We start from the raw sequence: 14058 nt of genomic DNA on the forward strand, positions 1-14058 counted from the left end.
AATACATAAAATCAACTAAAAAGAAACTTATTATTCTACAATAATAATTTTTATAGTATGTTCAAAGTTAAACTACAAACCCCGCTTGTACACGTGGGGCTTCACCTAGTTTCTGTAATTTTCAGGTATTATCAAAACTCATCTTGCTCTGTTTCTTACGATTCCACTTAGTTTCTGTAGTTTTCAGGTATTATCAAAACTCATCTTGCTCTGTTTCTTACGATTCCACTGACACTTTTGTTTATCTCGTATGATAAGAATGCGACAATAATCGTTAAGTATTTATTGCTGTAAAAAAATCAATAACATAACATTACAAGAACTTAGAAGAAAAGAAAAAAAGTAAAAAGAGAGAGCTCAAAATCATGAGAGAGCTTTAGTATTGTTTTTATCTTCTTCCTGAGGTACAGTGACAGTCCAATACTGTTTCACCGCGTAGTAAATCTTCACTCTCTCATTAGGACCTTTCTCGTGGTCAGCAATTCTACCTTCCCATTGCAAACCTTTGGTTAATGCCTTAACCTTAATCAAGACGTCAACGTCGTCTCTTATAATCACTCCACCACCCGGTCTAAGAATCCGGTCCATCTCCAATAATATATCCTCCGGTTCGCATTTATCTTGGTACAACGTGAAAACCGAGTCCGCATGGATGAAATCGTACGTTCTTGGATACGTTGACATCGCTTCACACCTACCAAAACAAAGAAACATAACCGGATTAAACCATAAACCGGATTAATCAATCAGCCCGGTTGAGTTAAGCTTACCAGTTTTGATACGTTCCGATTAGACCACGCTCGTAAATGACACCGAGAGTGTTGAGCTTAGCCTCGACCGGGACAACGTTCATGACCCAGACCGGTTCATCTGCTAGAGCAGCCGCGAATCCACCGACGTAAGCGTTCATGTCTAGTACGTTTCTGTATCTCCCGGTTTCACCCAACTGATAATCTAGTGTCTTGTAATAAGAAACTCTCTGTTTCCACAGTTCCGTGTCACCCAAGAAACCTTCCGGTGTGATTTCCTGGAGGTCACCGTTGTTTACTCTCGGAGGAACCGCGTTTAACCTCGCCGGCCATTTCTCCACCTTTCCTCCAGCCACCGTCTTTAGATCCTCCCCCTCGTCAACTTCAGGTAACGGCGTTAAACAAGAATCCATATTCGTATACCAGGCCATGTCGGGATCTTGATCATGACGACAAAACTCCGGTTTCTTCAAGCCTCGTCCGTTCTTTTTACAGTGAATGTGGTTAAACGGCTTTTGCCAGATTGCAAGATCATCTTTCTGTACCACTTTCTTCCAACACAAGCTTCTCGCGACCTGCTCGATCTGTGTCTGCTCTGCGTTTAAATCATCCCTCGTCCTTTCCCATCCTTTCCATCGTTTCTGCCAATTAATCGGCGGTCCAGACAGTATCCAATACCCTCCTGGTCTTAGAACCCTATCAACCTCCATCAAGTAAACCCCATCTACAAAATTACCTAAAAGTGTTAAAAGACTCGAATGATTTTAGTTTCGTAGTTGTTTAGGGTTTAGAGTTAGAACCGTTTTGTCCCCAAGGGATAAGACAACGAGAGCAATGTGCTAAGTCAAAGGCTCTGGAAGGATACGGTAAGCGGATTGTGGCCATGATTCCGATCATTGCAGGCACGCCACGCTCGAGGGCGAACTGAACTTGAGCTTCATGTGTGTCCCTTGGAGCAAACGACATCGTTGTTATGTTTCTTGATAATAGATACGCACCAAAGCTAGCCACCTGGAAAATTCAAAGCAAACATGTTTTGATTATTTACCAAAAGGTTATATAGATCTCTTATTTAAAAAGTCAAATAAGAGATCTATATTTCATGATTTTGACTCTGTTATAAGAGGTTTAATTTTCAACATAGCGTTACAAGTTTAACGGTTAGGTAGGAGTAGGTCAAAAGTTACACTAGATAATTAGGTGACTTCAGTGGGACATAATCAGAAACCAAAAATGTTGTAAAAACAGTATGGTTATTTCTTTTTTCTTTTATTTGTAAAATTAAATTGGTAAAATGAAGATGCACTAACTCCAAATTGAGTTATTGTTCACATACTACTATCAAATAGATTTCAAAATTAGATATGGATATGCATGAATGTATGTTATCAGTTAAGGTAGATGTATTCTTGAACAGTCTTGAACTAATTGTATGTAATATCCCAACAGATTATTCGATTGAATAATGGTGGGGAAAATCTTCTTTTTGACGTTAAAAAATCAAAATAATCAATAAGCAGGTAAAATAAAAAAAATAAACTATAATCAAACCGGAGGTTCGGTTTATTCAGAGGGGAAAGAATATGCACGTACCCCACAACCGGTATCGATGGCTGTACGAATCGAACCGTCGCTGAGATCAATCAACCGTCCGATATCGTCAATGTACGCATCAGCGCCATGCGGAAACATCGTACCGCCACCAGGAAACCAAAACCGATCGTTCTCGTACCGGACCCAGTTCTGGTTCTTTTTCTCAACCGTAAGCTCCGTGTGAGGAACATTCGCAAACCACGCCACGTCACGGCTCTCCGGCCACCGGAACGGCGTCTTGTAACCGTACGGCGCCGGGATACGGCACTTCAGAGCCTCGTCTCTCTCGGGGCAATGCCTCTGCCTGTACTCCAGCCTCTCCCGGGGGAACTTCAGCGATCGCTTCGCGTCTTCGCACGGCGTGTGCTCGCTCAGTTTAGCGTCGCACGACGGGAATGACACGGCGGTTGAAGGCACCGGCGGTGGATCACGAGGGTTGTGGTGCGCGTCGAAGTCGAGATCTCTCGTTAGAGTGGTTTTGGAGAATTTCTCGCACTGTGCTACGCCGCTTGAGTAATCAAAGGCGGCGCGTGGGATGACCGACGAAGTTCGCCATATCCCGAGAAGGTAGCTACCGAGGCAGAGAATCCCTACTAGGGTTATGTAATAGAGATTGGACTTCTTGTCCCTCGGCGATGTTCTTGTAAATAAATTCATCTCAAACTCAGTCGAGATAATATTTATCTATATAATAAGTGTGTGTGTGCATATATATACACAACACAACGACGAGTAGAATGTGTGACGAGTGAGTTTGTCTAAGGGTTGATATGAAGTAGTTCGAGGGTAAGTAATATAAGGGAGGAGAAGAGGAGAGCGAGTGTGGGATACGCGCCGGATGATCACTGGGTTAATGAATAGTTCGTGAGAGAGATTAGGGATAAAACGTGCGGGCTTGTCATTCGCAACAATGGGTGATTAATATTTCTAGTTAATTACATTCTTTGATTATTATTATTTTTTTTTGGAAAATTATGGATCTGTATATATTCAGTGCACTTGTATTATGAGAAAGATATCGTTCGATATTTGGAAATGTTATAATGTTTTTGTATTGACTTCCTAACTAGGATATATGTTGCCATTTTAGAAAATAATCCAACGAAGCGCGTGAAGTTTGTTACATAGGTGGGGTCCATTTGGGTCCTTTGGACACAGAGTGACGCAATCTCTCTCGCACTTTTACTCCGGTCCGAAACCAAATTAGAAATTCAATTCAAAAATCACCCGGTTGAACCGGAAATCACATGATACACTGGTCAAGCTTAAACTGAGATTCTCCTTTTTGCTCTGTATATAAACACCACTCTCAGGAATAAATTAAACTTTTCTTGGGGATCCAGAGAGAGTTGAAACCTTGCGGGGTTGTGAAGAGATCCCAAAAGAAGCAAACTTTGTTCAACACTTGAACCGCAAAAACGTAATGAGAGATTAAATTTCGGTGGTATACGTTTGCGTTATGAACTAAAACGTGTGCATCAAGAACTTGGAACCATACTGGATATAGGACTTTGTTTGGTCACCTTCGTTCCCCGATAGACGAACACACCGCTACAGTTTCACGTGAGTTTTAGTTTTATACATCTTCTGATTCTAACAAAAGGTACTAATTGAGAAATGATGGATATGGTAAAACTTTTCAATATGTTCTGAAAACGAAGACTGATGATATTCAGGTCATGAATGTAATGGAGGGCGTCTCAAATATTTTATAATAAGCTCATTGATAACAAAACGAACTTTTAACAATAAGATCCATACTCTGAAACTCAAGACATCATCAACATAAAGTATACTAGCTCAAAAAATCATCCCAAACAAACTTAAAAGAAATAACGAAAGAAGAAGACGAAACTAAAGGAAGGAAAGAAGTGTGGAGTGGAGTGGAGCCATCTTGATCTTGTGTCACTTTTTCCTGAAAGAGCAACCTTCAGTGAGCCTAGCCTTTCCTCCTGTGGGTTGGCAAAGCACATTCTGGCAGTTTGCACACACTACAACCGTCTGCGAGTGGCTGAACACCGTCGTTCTGCATCAAACCCCCCAATCGATCATAAATTACAGAGCAAAACATGGGGCAGGTTTACAATTAAGATTTGACTTGTTTCAAAAGCTTACATGTTAAAGCAGCCTTGGCACTTCACATCCTACAATCAACCCAAATCACATTAAAAAAAAAAAGAAGTTTTAACTTTTTTTAATTAAACCAATGAGAACAAAACTCAAAGCTGCTCTATTCACAACACTTCTAAACATCAAACAAATAGAAAGTGTGATGATGAAACATCAAAAATAAAAAAAAGGTTACAACTTTGAAATAAAAGGGAAATAATTACCATGAAAAAAGAGTTGGGGGACTGAACAAGACGCTTGAGCTTGTGCTTCCTCTTCTCAAGCTCAGCTGGTGGGTTCAGCAGATCAATATCGTTTTGTAGAACCTGTCAATCATTCAAAGTTCCAATTTTTTTTAATCAGAAACAAGTTCAATATCTACCATCAAAAACCAAAGAACAGCATTCAGACACGACTTGAACCAGAAAGAACATAAAAATCAAAGAGATTGAAGATCAATAACTAACCATCTTCGTAAGCTTCGCAGAATCAGCCGACAAAATGCCTTTTGAAAGTTGATTGTAAAACCCTAATTTGAGCAAATAAATAAACAGCACCCTTCGTTTAACCCAGAAACCGACCTTATCAATGCGTACATATCGGTTCTATCCGGTTTAAATTATTTTGCTTGGTTTAATTTAACAAAATGATCTCCATAAGGGCCTGGGTTCGAACATAAACACTTGCTAAAATTATCAGACACGGCTCATTAATATACGGACCATATACATTCCACTGTCCCCTCCCACATTAATAAATTTCCAGAATTATTTTTTTTTTAAAAAATCATTTCCAAAGTCACACCGATTCATCCGAAACGTCGTCGTCGTCTCTCCTTTTCTCCCTCTCTTTCTTTCCTTCCTCTGAACTTTGTGTTAACGCACGCTCTCACAGTCAAACGAAACACGCTCTCTCTCTATCTCTTTTACCCTTCGCCGGAACTTAATTAATGATGTGGAACAACGACGGAGACGACGACGACGACTTCCAGATCCCTCCTTCCTCCTCTCAGCTTTCGCTTCGAAAGCCCCTTCACCCAACCAACGGTTCCATCTCCCAACACCACCACCGTCCTCCCAGGAAGAAGCCCAGACTCAGCCGTTACCCGGGGAAGGAGAACATCGCTCCGGCTCCTGAATTTACCTCAAGCCCATGTTTCTCTTCTGGGTCTTACGCGCTGGGCTCGTCTTCTTCTACTCCTGACTGTAGCTTACTCGATTGTATCCCTTCGAGTGTTGATTGCTCTGCAGGAGATTCCGGTGAGCCCTTCTGCTCTCTCGCGGCGGAGACAGAAGAGGAACATGTTTTAGTTGGTGGGAAGGAGAAAGGTGAATGCTTTAAGGCGAATCATGAGGGGTATTCCTGTAATTCGATGGAGGCTAGGTTGTTGTTGAAGTCGAGGATTCGTCTCGACGAGGAAGAGGATGAGTCTGACTCTGAGTCTGAGCTTGACGTGTTGATAAAGCTTTGCTCTGAGGGCAGAGATGATTCGATTCAGTGTCCACTGTGTGAAACTGATATCTCTGCTTTGAGTGAGGAGGAGAGGCAAGTCCACACCAATAACTGTCTTGATACTCAAGCTCCTCAGCAAGTAAAGCTTCCTTTGTTTATCTCATAAGAATTTAGGGTTTAGTTATGTATTAAACTTGTGAATTTTGAGTGTAGGGCTCATTGAGAAAATGCGAGAAGTCTTCTTCTTTGATCGAAGAATCTGTTGATGATCCTGTTCAGCTAGTTAATGATATATCTCCGGTGCTTAAATGGGTTAGGAGTCTAGGTTTAGCTAAATATGAAGATGTTTTTCTTCGTGAAGAGATCGACTGGGATACCCTTCAGTCACTCACTGAGGAGGTAAATGGAATAAAACACCTTTTATCTCACAAAAACTTGATAAGTATCTTCTTCACCAATGGTGTTATATTTCTCTACAGGATCTCCTGAGCATAGGTATCACGTCGCTTGGCCCCAGAAAGAAGATTGTGAATGCACTTAGCACACTCAGAGAAGAAGCCTGTGCAGCATCTTCAGCCGAAGCGCAGGCACAGTCTCTTTCTAATAGTAGCCATGTTACCGACAGACAGAGGGAGAGGTCAACCTACCGTAAAGCAAGTGAGCCTAAAAAACCAACCGCCAACAAGTTGATTACAGAGTTTTTCCCTGGTGATGCCACGAAGATCCCGAAGAAGCTCCCTAAAGAACCTGTCGCAGAGCAGAGCTGTAGACGTGCTGCTGTGAGAAGAAACGGCAACAACGGAAAATCTAAAGTCATTCCACAGTGGAATTGCGTTCCAGGGACACCTTTTCGAGTGGTAACAAGCCCCGGTCCATGGTTACATTTCATTGTTGTGTGGTGAATAATAATTATGTTTGGTTGACTTTCTAATGTACGCAGGACGCATTCAAGTACCTCACACGCGATTGTTGCCATTGGTTTCTTACACACTTTCATCTTGATCGTAAGTAGTTTTGCCTTCATACACATAAGAATCCTTACACAATGCTTAAAACTCTCTGGCTCATCATTTACAGATTATCAAGGTCTGACGAAGTCATTTAGTCACGGGAGGATATACTGTTCCTTAATCACCGCAAAGCTGGTAAATATGAAGATCGGGATCCCTTGGGAGAGACTGCAAGTCCTGAACCTTGGCCAGAAGGTTAGTATTGCGGGTGTTGATGTGACATGCTTTGATGCAAACCACTGCCCCGGATCCATCATGATACGCTTTGAACCAGCCAACGGTAAGGTGCGTGTCTTTCTTAATCTAAAGACCATTCCAACGGTATGTTTAGCTTTCCATTCACAGAATAACATTTTGGACTCCGTTTGATGTGTTATAGGCTGTTCTACATACGGGTGACTTCCGCTATAGTGAAGATATGTTAAACTATCTGACTGGTTCGCCTATCAGCTCTCTTGTCCTTGATACTACATACTGTAACCCTCAGGTTAGTCATGTGACATCAAACTAAAACATATTTTCAAAATGCTTTCAATGATTGGTTTTGATACAAAGTGCCTATCATTTGTTTCAGTATGACTTTCCAAAGCAAGAGGCGGTGATACAGTTTGTTGTTGAGTCTATTCAAGCAGAAGCCTTTAATCCAAAGACCCTTTTCTTAATAGGAAGTTACACCATTGGTAATACGTTCGAATCCATGTCATGTTTGAGACAGGCTTATTGATGAATCTAAATCATTTTTCTCTGTCTTCTCTGTTGAAAGGAAAGGAGAGGCTGTTCTTGGAGGTTGCACGTGTGCTACGTGAGAAGATCTACATCAATCCTGCAAAGTTAAAACTCCTAGAGTGCTTGGGGTTCTCTAAGGAAGATATGCAGTGGTTTACAGTGAAAGAAGAGGAGAGCCACATTCACGTTGTGCCCTTGTGGACGCTTGCCAGTTTCAAACGGCTGAAACATATAGCTAACCGATACACAGTAAGAAACAACACACCTCTTAGGTTTAATGTCAAAAGAACAAACCAAACAAATGTTTTTTTTTTTAAATCTCATGTAGAACCGATACAGCCTAATTGTTGCATTCTCTCCAACTGGGTGGACATCGGGTAAGTCCAAGAAGAAGTCTCCAGGAAGAAGGTTACAACAGGGTACAATAATAAGGTAAAATTGAATTCTCGCCATCTCCAAGTCTCTGTGGTGGTGTGCATTGAAGCTCAAAAATCTTTGTATATGTCGTTGCAGGTACGAGGTTCCTTATAGTGAGCATAGCAGCTTCACAGAGCTGAAAGAGTTTGTGCAAAAAGTGTCGCCTGAAGTGATCATACCGAGTGTTAACATCGATGGACCTGAGTCTGCATCTGCAATGGTGTCTATGTTGCTTACAGAGAGTGTATGAGAAAGATGGACGAAGGAAGTAGAGATATCATCATCATGTTTTAATAGGTGTAATGTAGCATTATGTAACCCACCACGTGAGATTCTATGTATTGTTTTCGTGAAATGTTCTTTCTAATATTAATTCTTCAAGTAAACAAACACATTATTATTGGTTCTGTAGTTGCAGAAATGACATGAACTTCGATGATGAATCACACTCCAGCGATATGTTCTTTTTTATCCACCGTGCAAGGTGGAGATGAAAACGATAACATCTTTCTCTTGGATTGTGGTCTCGAGCTGGCCGCTTAGCTCCCAATCACAGTCGTTCACTAACACAAGAACACCAGGTCTTCTGCAACAAGAATCGATTCTCTTCCCCTGTTAATAACCATTTATTATATTAATCTAGAGCTGATGAAAGAAGGAAAGACATACACAGTATCACCCTTGATGAACATTTCAGGCCTCTCTTTGATCAGATTTGTACGAACCCATGTAAGCAAATGCTTCATTGTCAGCTAATTCAAGAGAAAGAAAGCTTTTAAGTTTTAAGATAAATCATAATAATAATAAGAACCAAACACACATAAAGATTGAAGCTTTACATCATCTTCGCCATTGGGCAAGTCTACGTTTACTTTATGGATCTTTTGTGAATCGCAGAGCAGCTCTAAACCTCCCCTACATATCATATCAAAGTTACACATAAATATTCCAAGAAATAGGGAGAATCATTCATTTCACACTATCAAAGAGAAAGGGATAATAAGCTCACCCGAATTCAAGAGTTAATTGCATCCCCTTCGATGATCTTCAAGTACAAAAACCAGCTGCTCTTCCCAGTGTTTTCGTAGACACCACTTGTCCCCCTTTTGATAGTAGGATGAATCAGTGACTCCCAGATTCACAGATATTGAAACGACAAACGTTTCAAATTTAAGACATGTTGGGCTCTTTAATTGGGCCTTAAGTATATAAATACTAGACATTGTTGGAATGCGTTTTGGATCTTCCGAGGCTCGTGCAGATCATTATGTTGTCAGTCTCTGATCCGGTCCGGTCGTTTGTAATCTTATCAGAAAGTGCGCAGGAGAGTGGTGAACTGGTGGGGTTGGGGGGTCCAATACTTGCGCCTTCGTCTCAACATTTTCTTTTGGTAGGCCTAGTTAAGAAGAAAATTAACATTTTGATGTGAACTAATTTAAAATTTGCAGGCTCGAGTAATAATTAACAGCCCACGCTTAGCGTATTATATTTTGACAAAAAGATGATAATAATAGTTTGTTATAATGTCGACACATGCTATTTATATTGATATGTCGGCCACATATGTCAATCGGGCTATCTCCCTAATCCGACGATGACGAATCAATCAAATTAACTAAATTTTCCATCACTTTTTCTTGCATTTTGGATATCCACTCAGATCTATAATCTATGACATAACTAATTTTAAACATATATCAAATGCCGGTTATAACTAAACAAATTAGGGGTGTTAAAAAAATTAAAAACTAAACGAATTAGTATAGGTTTTAACCAAGTCGAATACAAATGCATGACACAAAAGATATATTTTAGACTTATAACTTTCATATAATTTCAAAATATAGGATAAAATGTTAGCACATTAATCATTATAGTAAAGGAAAATACATGGTTAAAGTTATAAGACATATACATATATTAAATTTTTAAAGCAAGTAGAATAGTTTTTTTCCGAGAGTGGTTAAGTATCAAATAATATATTATTCCAATCGGAGATTATTTATGAGTTTTTTAAGACAGTCCATGCCGAATCCATGTGAAAGAGCAATGATAATCTTTAATACTATAAATTATCTGCTTCCGTTGACCGAAAACTTTAATCGTGGCCCCCTTGTTAATTGTATTTGCTTATTCCATAATAGATTTGCTAAAACCCCCCAGGCTGTAATCAAACATTTGTTCGCTCGCTGAGTTAATTAAATCAAAGCTTAAAATAGACTACACCCACAGATTCTAAAAATTCTTATAATCCGTATCAATAATAGCTTAGGGGGTAATCAAAGAAATTAAATTAATTATTAACCGAACACTTAAAAAAAAGGGGGAAGGAAGAAAACAAATTAACAAGCACCACAAAGCCTGAGAGAGAGACCAATCTCTCCTTCTTCTCTCTCTCTCTCGCTGTGTTCTTTACAGACACACCGAGGATGTCGGATCCTGATTTGTCGTCCCCGTTGATCCACCGTGATCAACCAGAGGTCGTCATCTCAATCGACCACGACGATGGAGGAGAAGAAGGCTACATCCCCGCCGTCGCTGGTCAACAAAACCAAGAACCTCCACGTGTTCCACGTGGTTTTCAATCCGACAATCTCAACAACCCTTTCGGCTTCCTCAGCGAGGCCGAGCCTCCTCCGACGACGGTGGATCCGTTCCGGAACGACACGCCGGGAGTCAGCGGACTGTACGAGGTGTTAAAGATCGTGGTCTGCCTCCCGATCGCGTTGCTTAGGCTCGTCATATTCGGTGCTAGCTTAGCTGTTGGTTACGTGGCGACGAAGCTGGCTCTTGCCGGGTGGAAAGATAAACACAATCCTATGCCTCGGTGGAGGTGTAGGATCATGTGGGTTACTCGGATCTGTACCAGATGTATCCTCTTCTCCTTTGGGTCAGTTTTTTTTTTAAAAAAATTAGGAAACTTTTAGTTATATAATAACATTTGGTGAAATGGTTTTAAAAAGGTGTTAGATAGTGTTTGTTACATGATGTTGTGTTGATAATCTTTCCTTGCTCTTGCAGTTATCACTGGATACGAAGGAAAGGGAAACCTGCTCGGAGAGATACTGCTCCCATCGTTGTATCAAACCATGTTTCTTTTATCGAACCAATCTTCTTCTTCTATGAGCTGTCACCCACCATTGTTGCATCCGAGTCGCATGATTCGCTTCCTTTTGTTGGTACTATCATCAGGGCAATGCAGGTAGGCAGCTAGCTAGTCAGCACATATTTGGTTTTAAGATGCTGGGGGCCTCGTTTATACTAAAGTTTCTGTTTTTGAATATGTTAAGGTGATATATGTTAATAGATTCTCACAAGAATCAAGGAAGAACGCTGTGCATGAAATAAAGGTATAGAGTTTCTTGTGGAATGTTTTTAGAACCATTTTGTGGTTGAAAAGGATTCAAAATGTTTTTGTTGTATTTGATACGCAATGTGCTTTCAAGGGATGTAAATACAGAGAAAAGCCTCCTCCGATAGATTTCCTCGCCTGCTGCTCTTCCCTGAAGGAACCACCACCAACGGGAAAGTTCTTATCTCCTTCCAGCTCGGAGCTTTCATCCCAGGCTACCCTATTCAGCCTGTTGTAGTTCGGTATCCCCATGTACATTTTGATCAATCCTGGTGAGAGACTCTCTCTTTCCTGTCTTTCTACTTCCTACAAAAAAAGTACAGTACTGATGTTTTATGAGATTTTTTTTTCAGGGGGAATATTTCTTTGTTGCTGCTCATGTTTAGAATGTTCACTCAGTTCCACAATTTCATGGAGGTATGCAATGTTTTTTATCTAGCAAGCTTAGTTCATTGACTGTGTTCGGTGTTTTAGAATTTCACTTATTTGGATCATTTTTCTCCGGAATGAAACAGGTTGAGTACCTTCCAGTAATATATCCAAGTGACACTCAAAAACAGAATGCTGTGCGTCTCTCCCAGAAGGTATGTTTCTGGTGGAGACGGAGACTTCTTTTTTCTTTCTTTTTTGGCACTTAGTACTACTGATGGTATACCTGTGAATACAGACCAGTCATGCAATTGCAACCTCTTTGAATGTCGTCCAAACATCTCATTCTTATGGGGACCTGATGCTATTGAACAGAGCATCTGAATTAAAGCTGGTACGTGCAGCTCACTGGTGTTTTCCCTCTCTTGAATAGCTTCATATGGTTATATTTTTTTGTTATCTATGCCTCGTAGTTTCTTCAGAAACATTCATCTTGTTGATCACATTTTTTAAATGTTTTGTTTCAGGAAAACCCCTCAAATTACATGGTTGAAATGGCCAAGGTTGCATCGGTAAGTTCATTCTATAGTGCTACAAGTTTGATGCTTCTCATTTACATCAAGGAGACACATATCTAATGATTGTGATAACGTCATGTATATATGGTCCATCAAGAAAGAATGTTCATTATTTTTATCCCTAGTGATTCCTGTTGCTCTGTCTTTGTTCCTTGCAGCTATTCAATATAAGTAGTTTAGAGGCAGTTCGGTATTTGGATACATTTTCTTCCATGAATCCAGACTCAAGGTAATGACTTTTTTTGCCGTATTTTAAGTTACTTGTCTTCTAAGTTGCAAATCTTCAGGAATTTTTTATTCTCTTTGCAGTGGACGTGTTACGCTACATGACTTTCTTCGGGTTCTTAAACTGAAGCCTTGCACTCTCTCTAAAGGGGTCAGTTTATGAATAATAAAATTATTTTTCTCGCCTTCGTTGTCTAATTTATATGCCTATGCTCTTATCTTATGCGTTACTTATACTGTTGTAGATATTTGGGTTCATCGATGTGGAGAAAGCCGGATCAATCACTTTCAGACAGGTACATACCTTCAGGGGATCACTTTTTGTAGAGATTCTTAGTTAAACAGTCTCTTTAAATCTCATCCTTCTTCTTCTGCTGATTGGTCTGCAGTTCTTGTTTGCCTCGGCTCATGTGTCGGCACAGCCACTTTTTCAGCAAACATGCGAGCTAGCCTTTTCCCACTGTGACGCAGATGGAGACGGCTTCATCTCAGTTCAAGAAGTAGATTTAGTTCTTCACCTCTTTTGTCATATTTGCTTTTGAGTTCTTATGACTTACTACTTTTCTTCCTTATCTTTGGCTCAGCTTGGAGACGTGCTGAAACACACAATGCCAAACTCGAACAAGGACGAGGTAAGTGTGTATAGACACTCATCTCATCCATGAATCGGAAAATGTGTAGCTAAACGGTTTAGAGTTTCTCCGTGTTGTAGGTTCAAGGGATGTACATTCTGCTAGACGACGACAAAGACCAAAGAATCAGCAAGGATGACTTCTTGTCCTGCTTAAGAAGAAACCCTCTGCTCATAGCTGTCTTCTCCCCTATCTTGGCTCCAGCATAACACAGACAGACAAAAATTGATGGCCAAGATCGTGTGATGATACAACCATGTCTTTGTGGTATATCATTATATACCTTTTTGTTTTCTTTTTCAGATTGTAAAAAAAAAAATGAATGTCAAAAGATAGGGGCTGCTATGTTTTTGGCCTATCCCCCCCATCCAGTGAGTTTTGGACTATAACTGCGTGCCGTTTTGTACCAAAGAAAACGCTATGGTGTTTGCTCCTCTAGTTCTGAGTAAACTCTCATCTGTATTTGTTACCTTTTGTATCATCCAAATTTCTATTGTATCAGTGGTTATTATTTATTTTTTGACGTATATTATCAAAGCTCTTGCCTCTTAGTTAAGTCATTGCTAGTTTAATTTTTTCGACATTTGAAATCTAATATCTTAATTACATACTCTCACTGCTTAGTATAGCCCAGCCCCAGGTGGAGAAAGCTGACGCAAGCATTGGTTTATAACACTTTACAGAGAAACTAGGTGATTCTCCCGTGCTCATGCACGGAAATAAATATTTACAAATAAGTATTTTACTTTGTTTGTTTATATGTTTTAAGTAATCTTTTATTTGTATGTATAAAAAATTGTATTAAATATCTTTATGTTTTAAGTATGATATTTTGTATTATTTAAA

The 14058-nt window shown here is 40.0% G+C and overlaps 5 protein-coding genes across 6 annotated transcripts; 2 read left to right on the forward strand and 3 right to left on the reverse strand.

Annotated features, from left to right (window-relative positions):
* Window positions 1-260: 260 nt before the first annotated feature.
* Window positions 261-3109, reverse strand: LOC130504660 (probable methyltransferase PMT16). The gene is made up of 4 exons (XM_056999276.1): window positions 2343-3109; window positions 1550-1760; window positions 771-1473; window positions 261-694 (listed from the first exon to the last, which is right to left on the reverse strand). Exons 1-4 carry the CDS (start codon window positions 2997-2999, stop codon window positions 364-366), a joined length of 1902 nt encoding a protein of 633 aa, XP_056855256.1. The 5' UTR covers window positions 3000-3109; the 3' UTR covers window positions 261-363.
* A 956-nt stretch (window positions 3110-4065) lies between these two features.
* On the reverse strand, window positions 4066-5073 carry LOC108851628 (40S ribosomal protein S27-2). The gene is made up of 4 exons (XM_018625087.2): window positions 4919-5073; window positions 4676-4777; window positions 4458-4486; window positions 4066-4368 (listed from the first exon to the last, which is right to left on the reverse strand). The coding sequence occupies exons 1-4, from the start codon at window positions 4919-4921 to the stop codon at window positions 4248-4250; spliced, it is 255 nt and encodes an 84-aa protein (XP_018480589.1). The 5' UTR covers window positions 4922-5073; the 3' UTR covers window positions 4066-4247.
* A 160-nt stretch (window positions 5074-5233) lies between these two features.
* Window positions 5234-8456, forward strand: LOC130504661 (uncharacterized). The gene is made up of 10 exons (XM_056999277.1): window positions 5234-6042; window positions 6117-6302; window positions 6383-6760; window positions 6844-6907; window positions 6981-7198; window positions 7293-7400; window positions 7488-7593; window positions 7677-7888; window positions 7968-8071; window positions 8153-8456. The coding sequence occupies exons 1-10, from the start codon at window positions 5401-5403 to the stop codon at window positions 8304-8306; spliced, it is 2172 nt and encodes a 723-aa protein (XP_056855257.1). The 5' UTR covers window positions 5234-5400; the 3' UTR covers window positions 8307-8456.
* On the reverse strand, window positions 8367-9221 carry LOC130504662 (ubiquitin-related modifier 1 homolog 1-like). Its single transcript, XM_056999278.1, has 4 exons — window positions 9066-9221; window positions 8896-8971; window positions 8726-8808; window positions 8367-8642 (listed from the first exon to the last, which is right to left on the reverse strand). The coding sequence occupies exons 1-4, from the start codon at window positions 9086-9088 to the stop codon at window positions 8525-8527; spliced, it is 300 nt and encodes a 99-aa protein (XP_056855258.1). The 5' UTR covers window positions 9089-9221; the 3' UTR covers window positions 8367-8524.
* Window positions 9222-10337: 1116 nt separating this feature from the next.
* Window positions 10338-13739, forward strand: LOC108855410 (lysophospholipid acyltransferase LPEAT2). 2 transcript variants are annotated; one of them, XM_018629219.2, is made up of 14 exons: window positions 10358-10946; window positions 11078-11258; window positions 11347-11406; window positions 11517-11680; window positions 11762-11825; window positions 11924-11992; window positions 12076-12171; window positions 12305-12349; window positions 12514-12584; window positions 12665-12731; window positions 12826-12876; window positions 12970-13080; window positions 13165-13212; window positions 13293-13739. In XM_018629219.2, the coding sequence occupies exons 1-14, from the start codon at window positions 10486-10488 to the stop codon at window positions 13419-13421; spliced, it is 1617 nt and encodes a 538-aa protein (XP_018484721.2). In that variant the 5' UTR covers window positions 10358-10485; the 3' UTR covers window positions 13422-13739. The 2 variants fall into 2 exon arrangements, 1 of the variants encoding a protein (XP_018484721.2); XR_001950042.2 differs by lacking the exons at window positions 12076-12171; window positions 12305-12349; window positions 12514-12584; ... (3 more) ...; window positions 13165-13212; window positions 13293-13739 and having other exon boundaries at window positions 10338-10946; window positions 11503-11680.
* The last annotated feature ends 319 nt before the right edge of the window (window positions 13740-14058 follow it).

Source organism: Raphanus sativus, unplaced genomic scaffold (assembly GCF_000801105.2).
Source record: "Raphanus sativus cultivar WK10039 unplaced genomic scaffold, ASM80110v3 Scaffold1722, whole genome shotgun sequence".
Taxonomy (NCBI): Eukaryota; Viridiplantae; Streptophyta; class Magnoliopsida; order Brassicales; family Brassicaceae; genus Raphanus; species Raphanus sativus.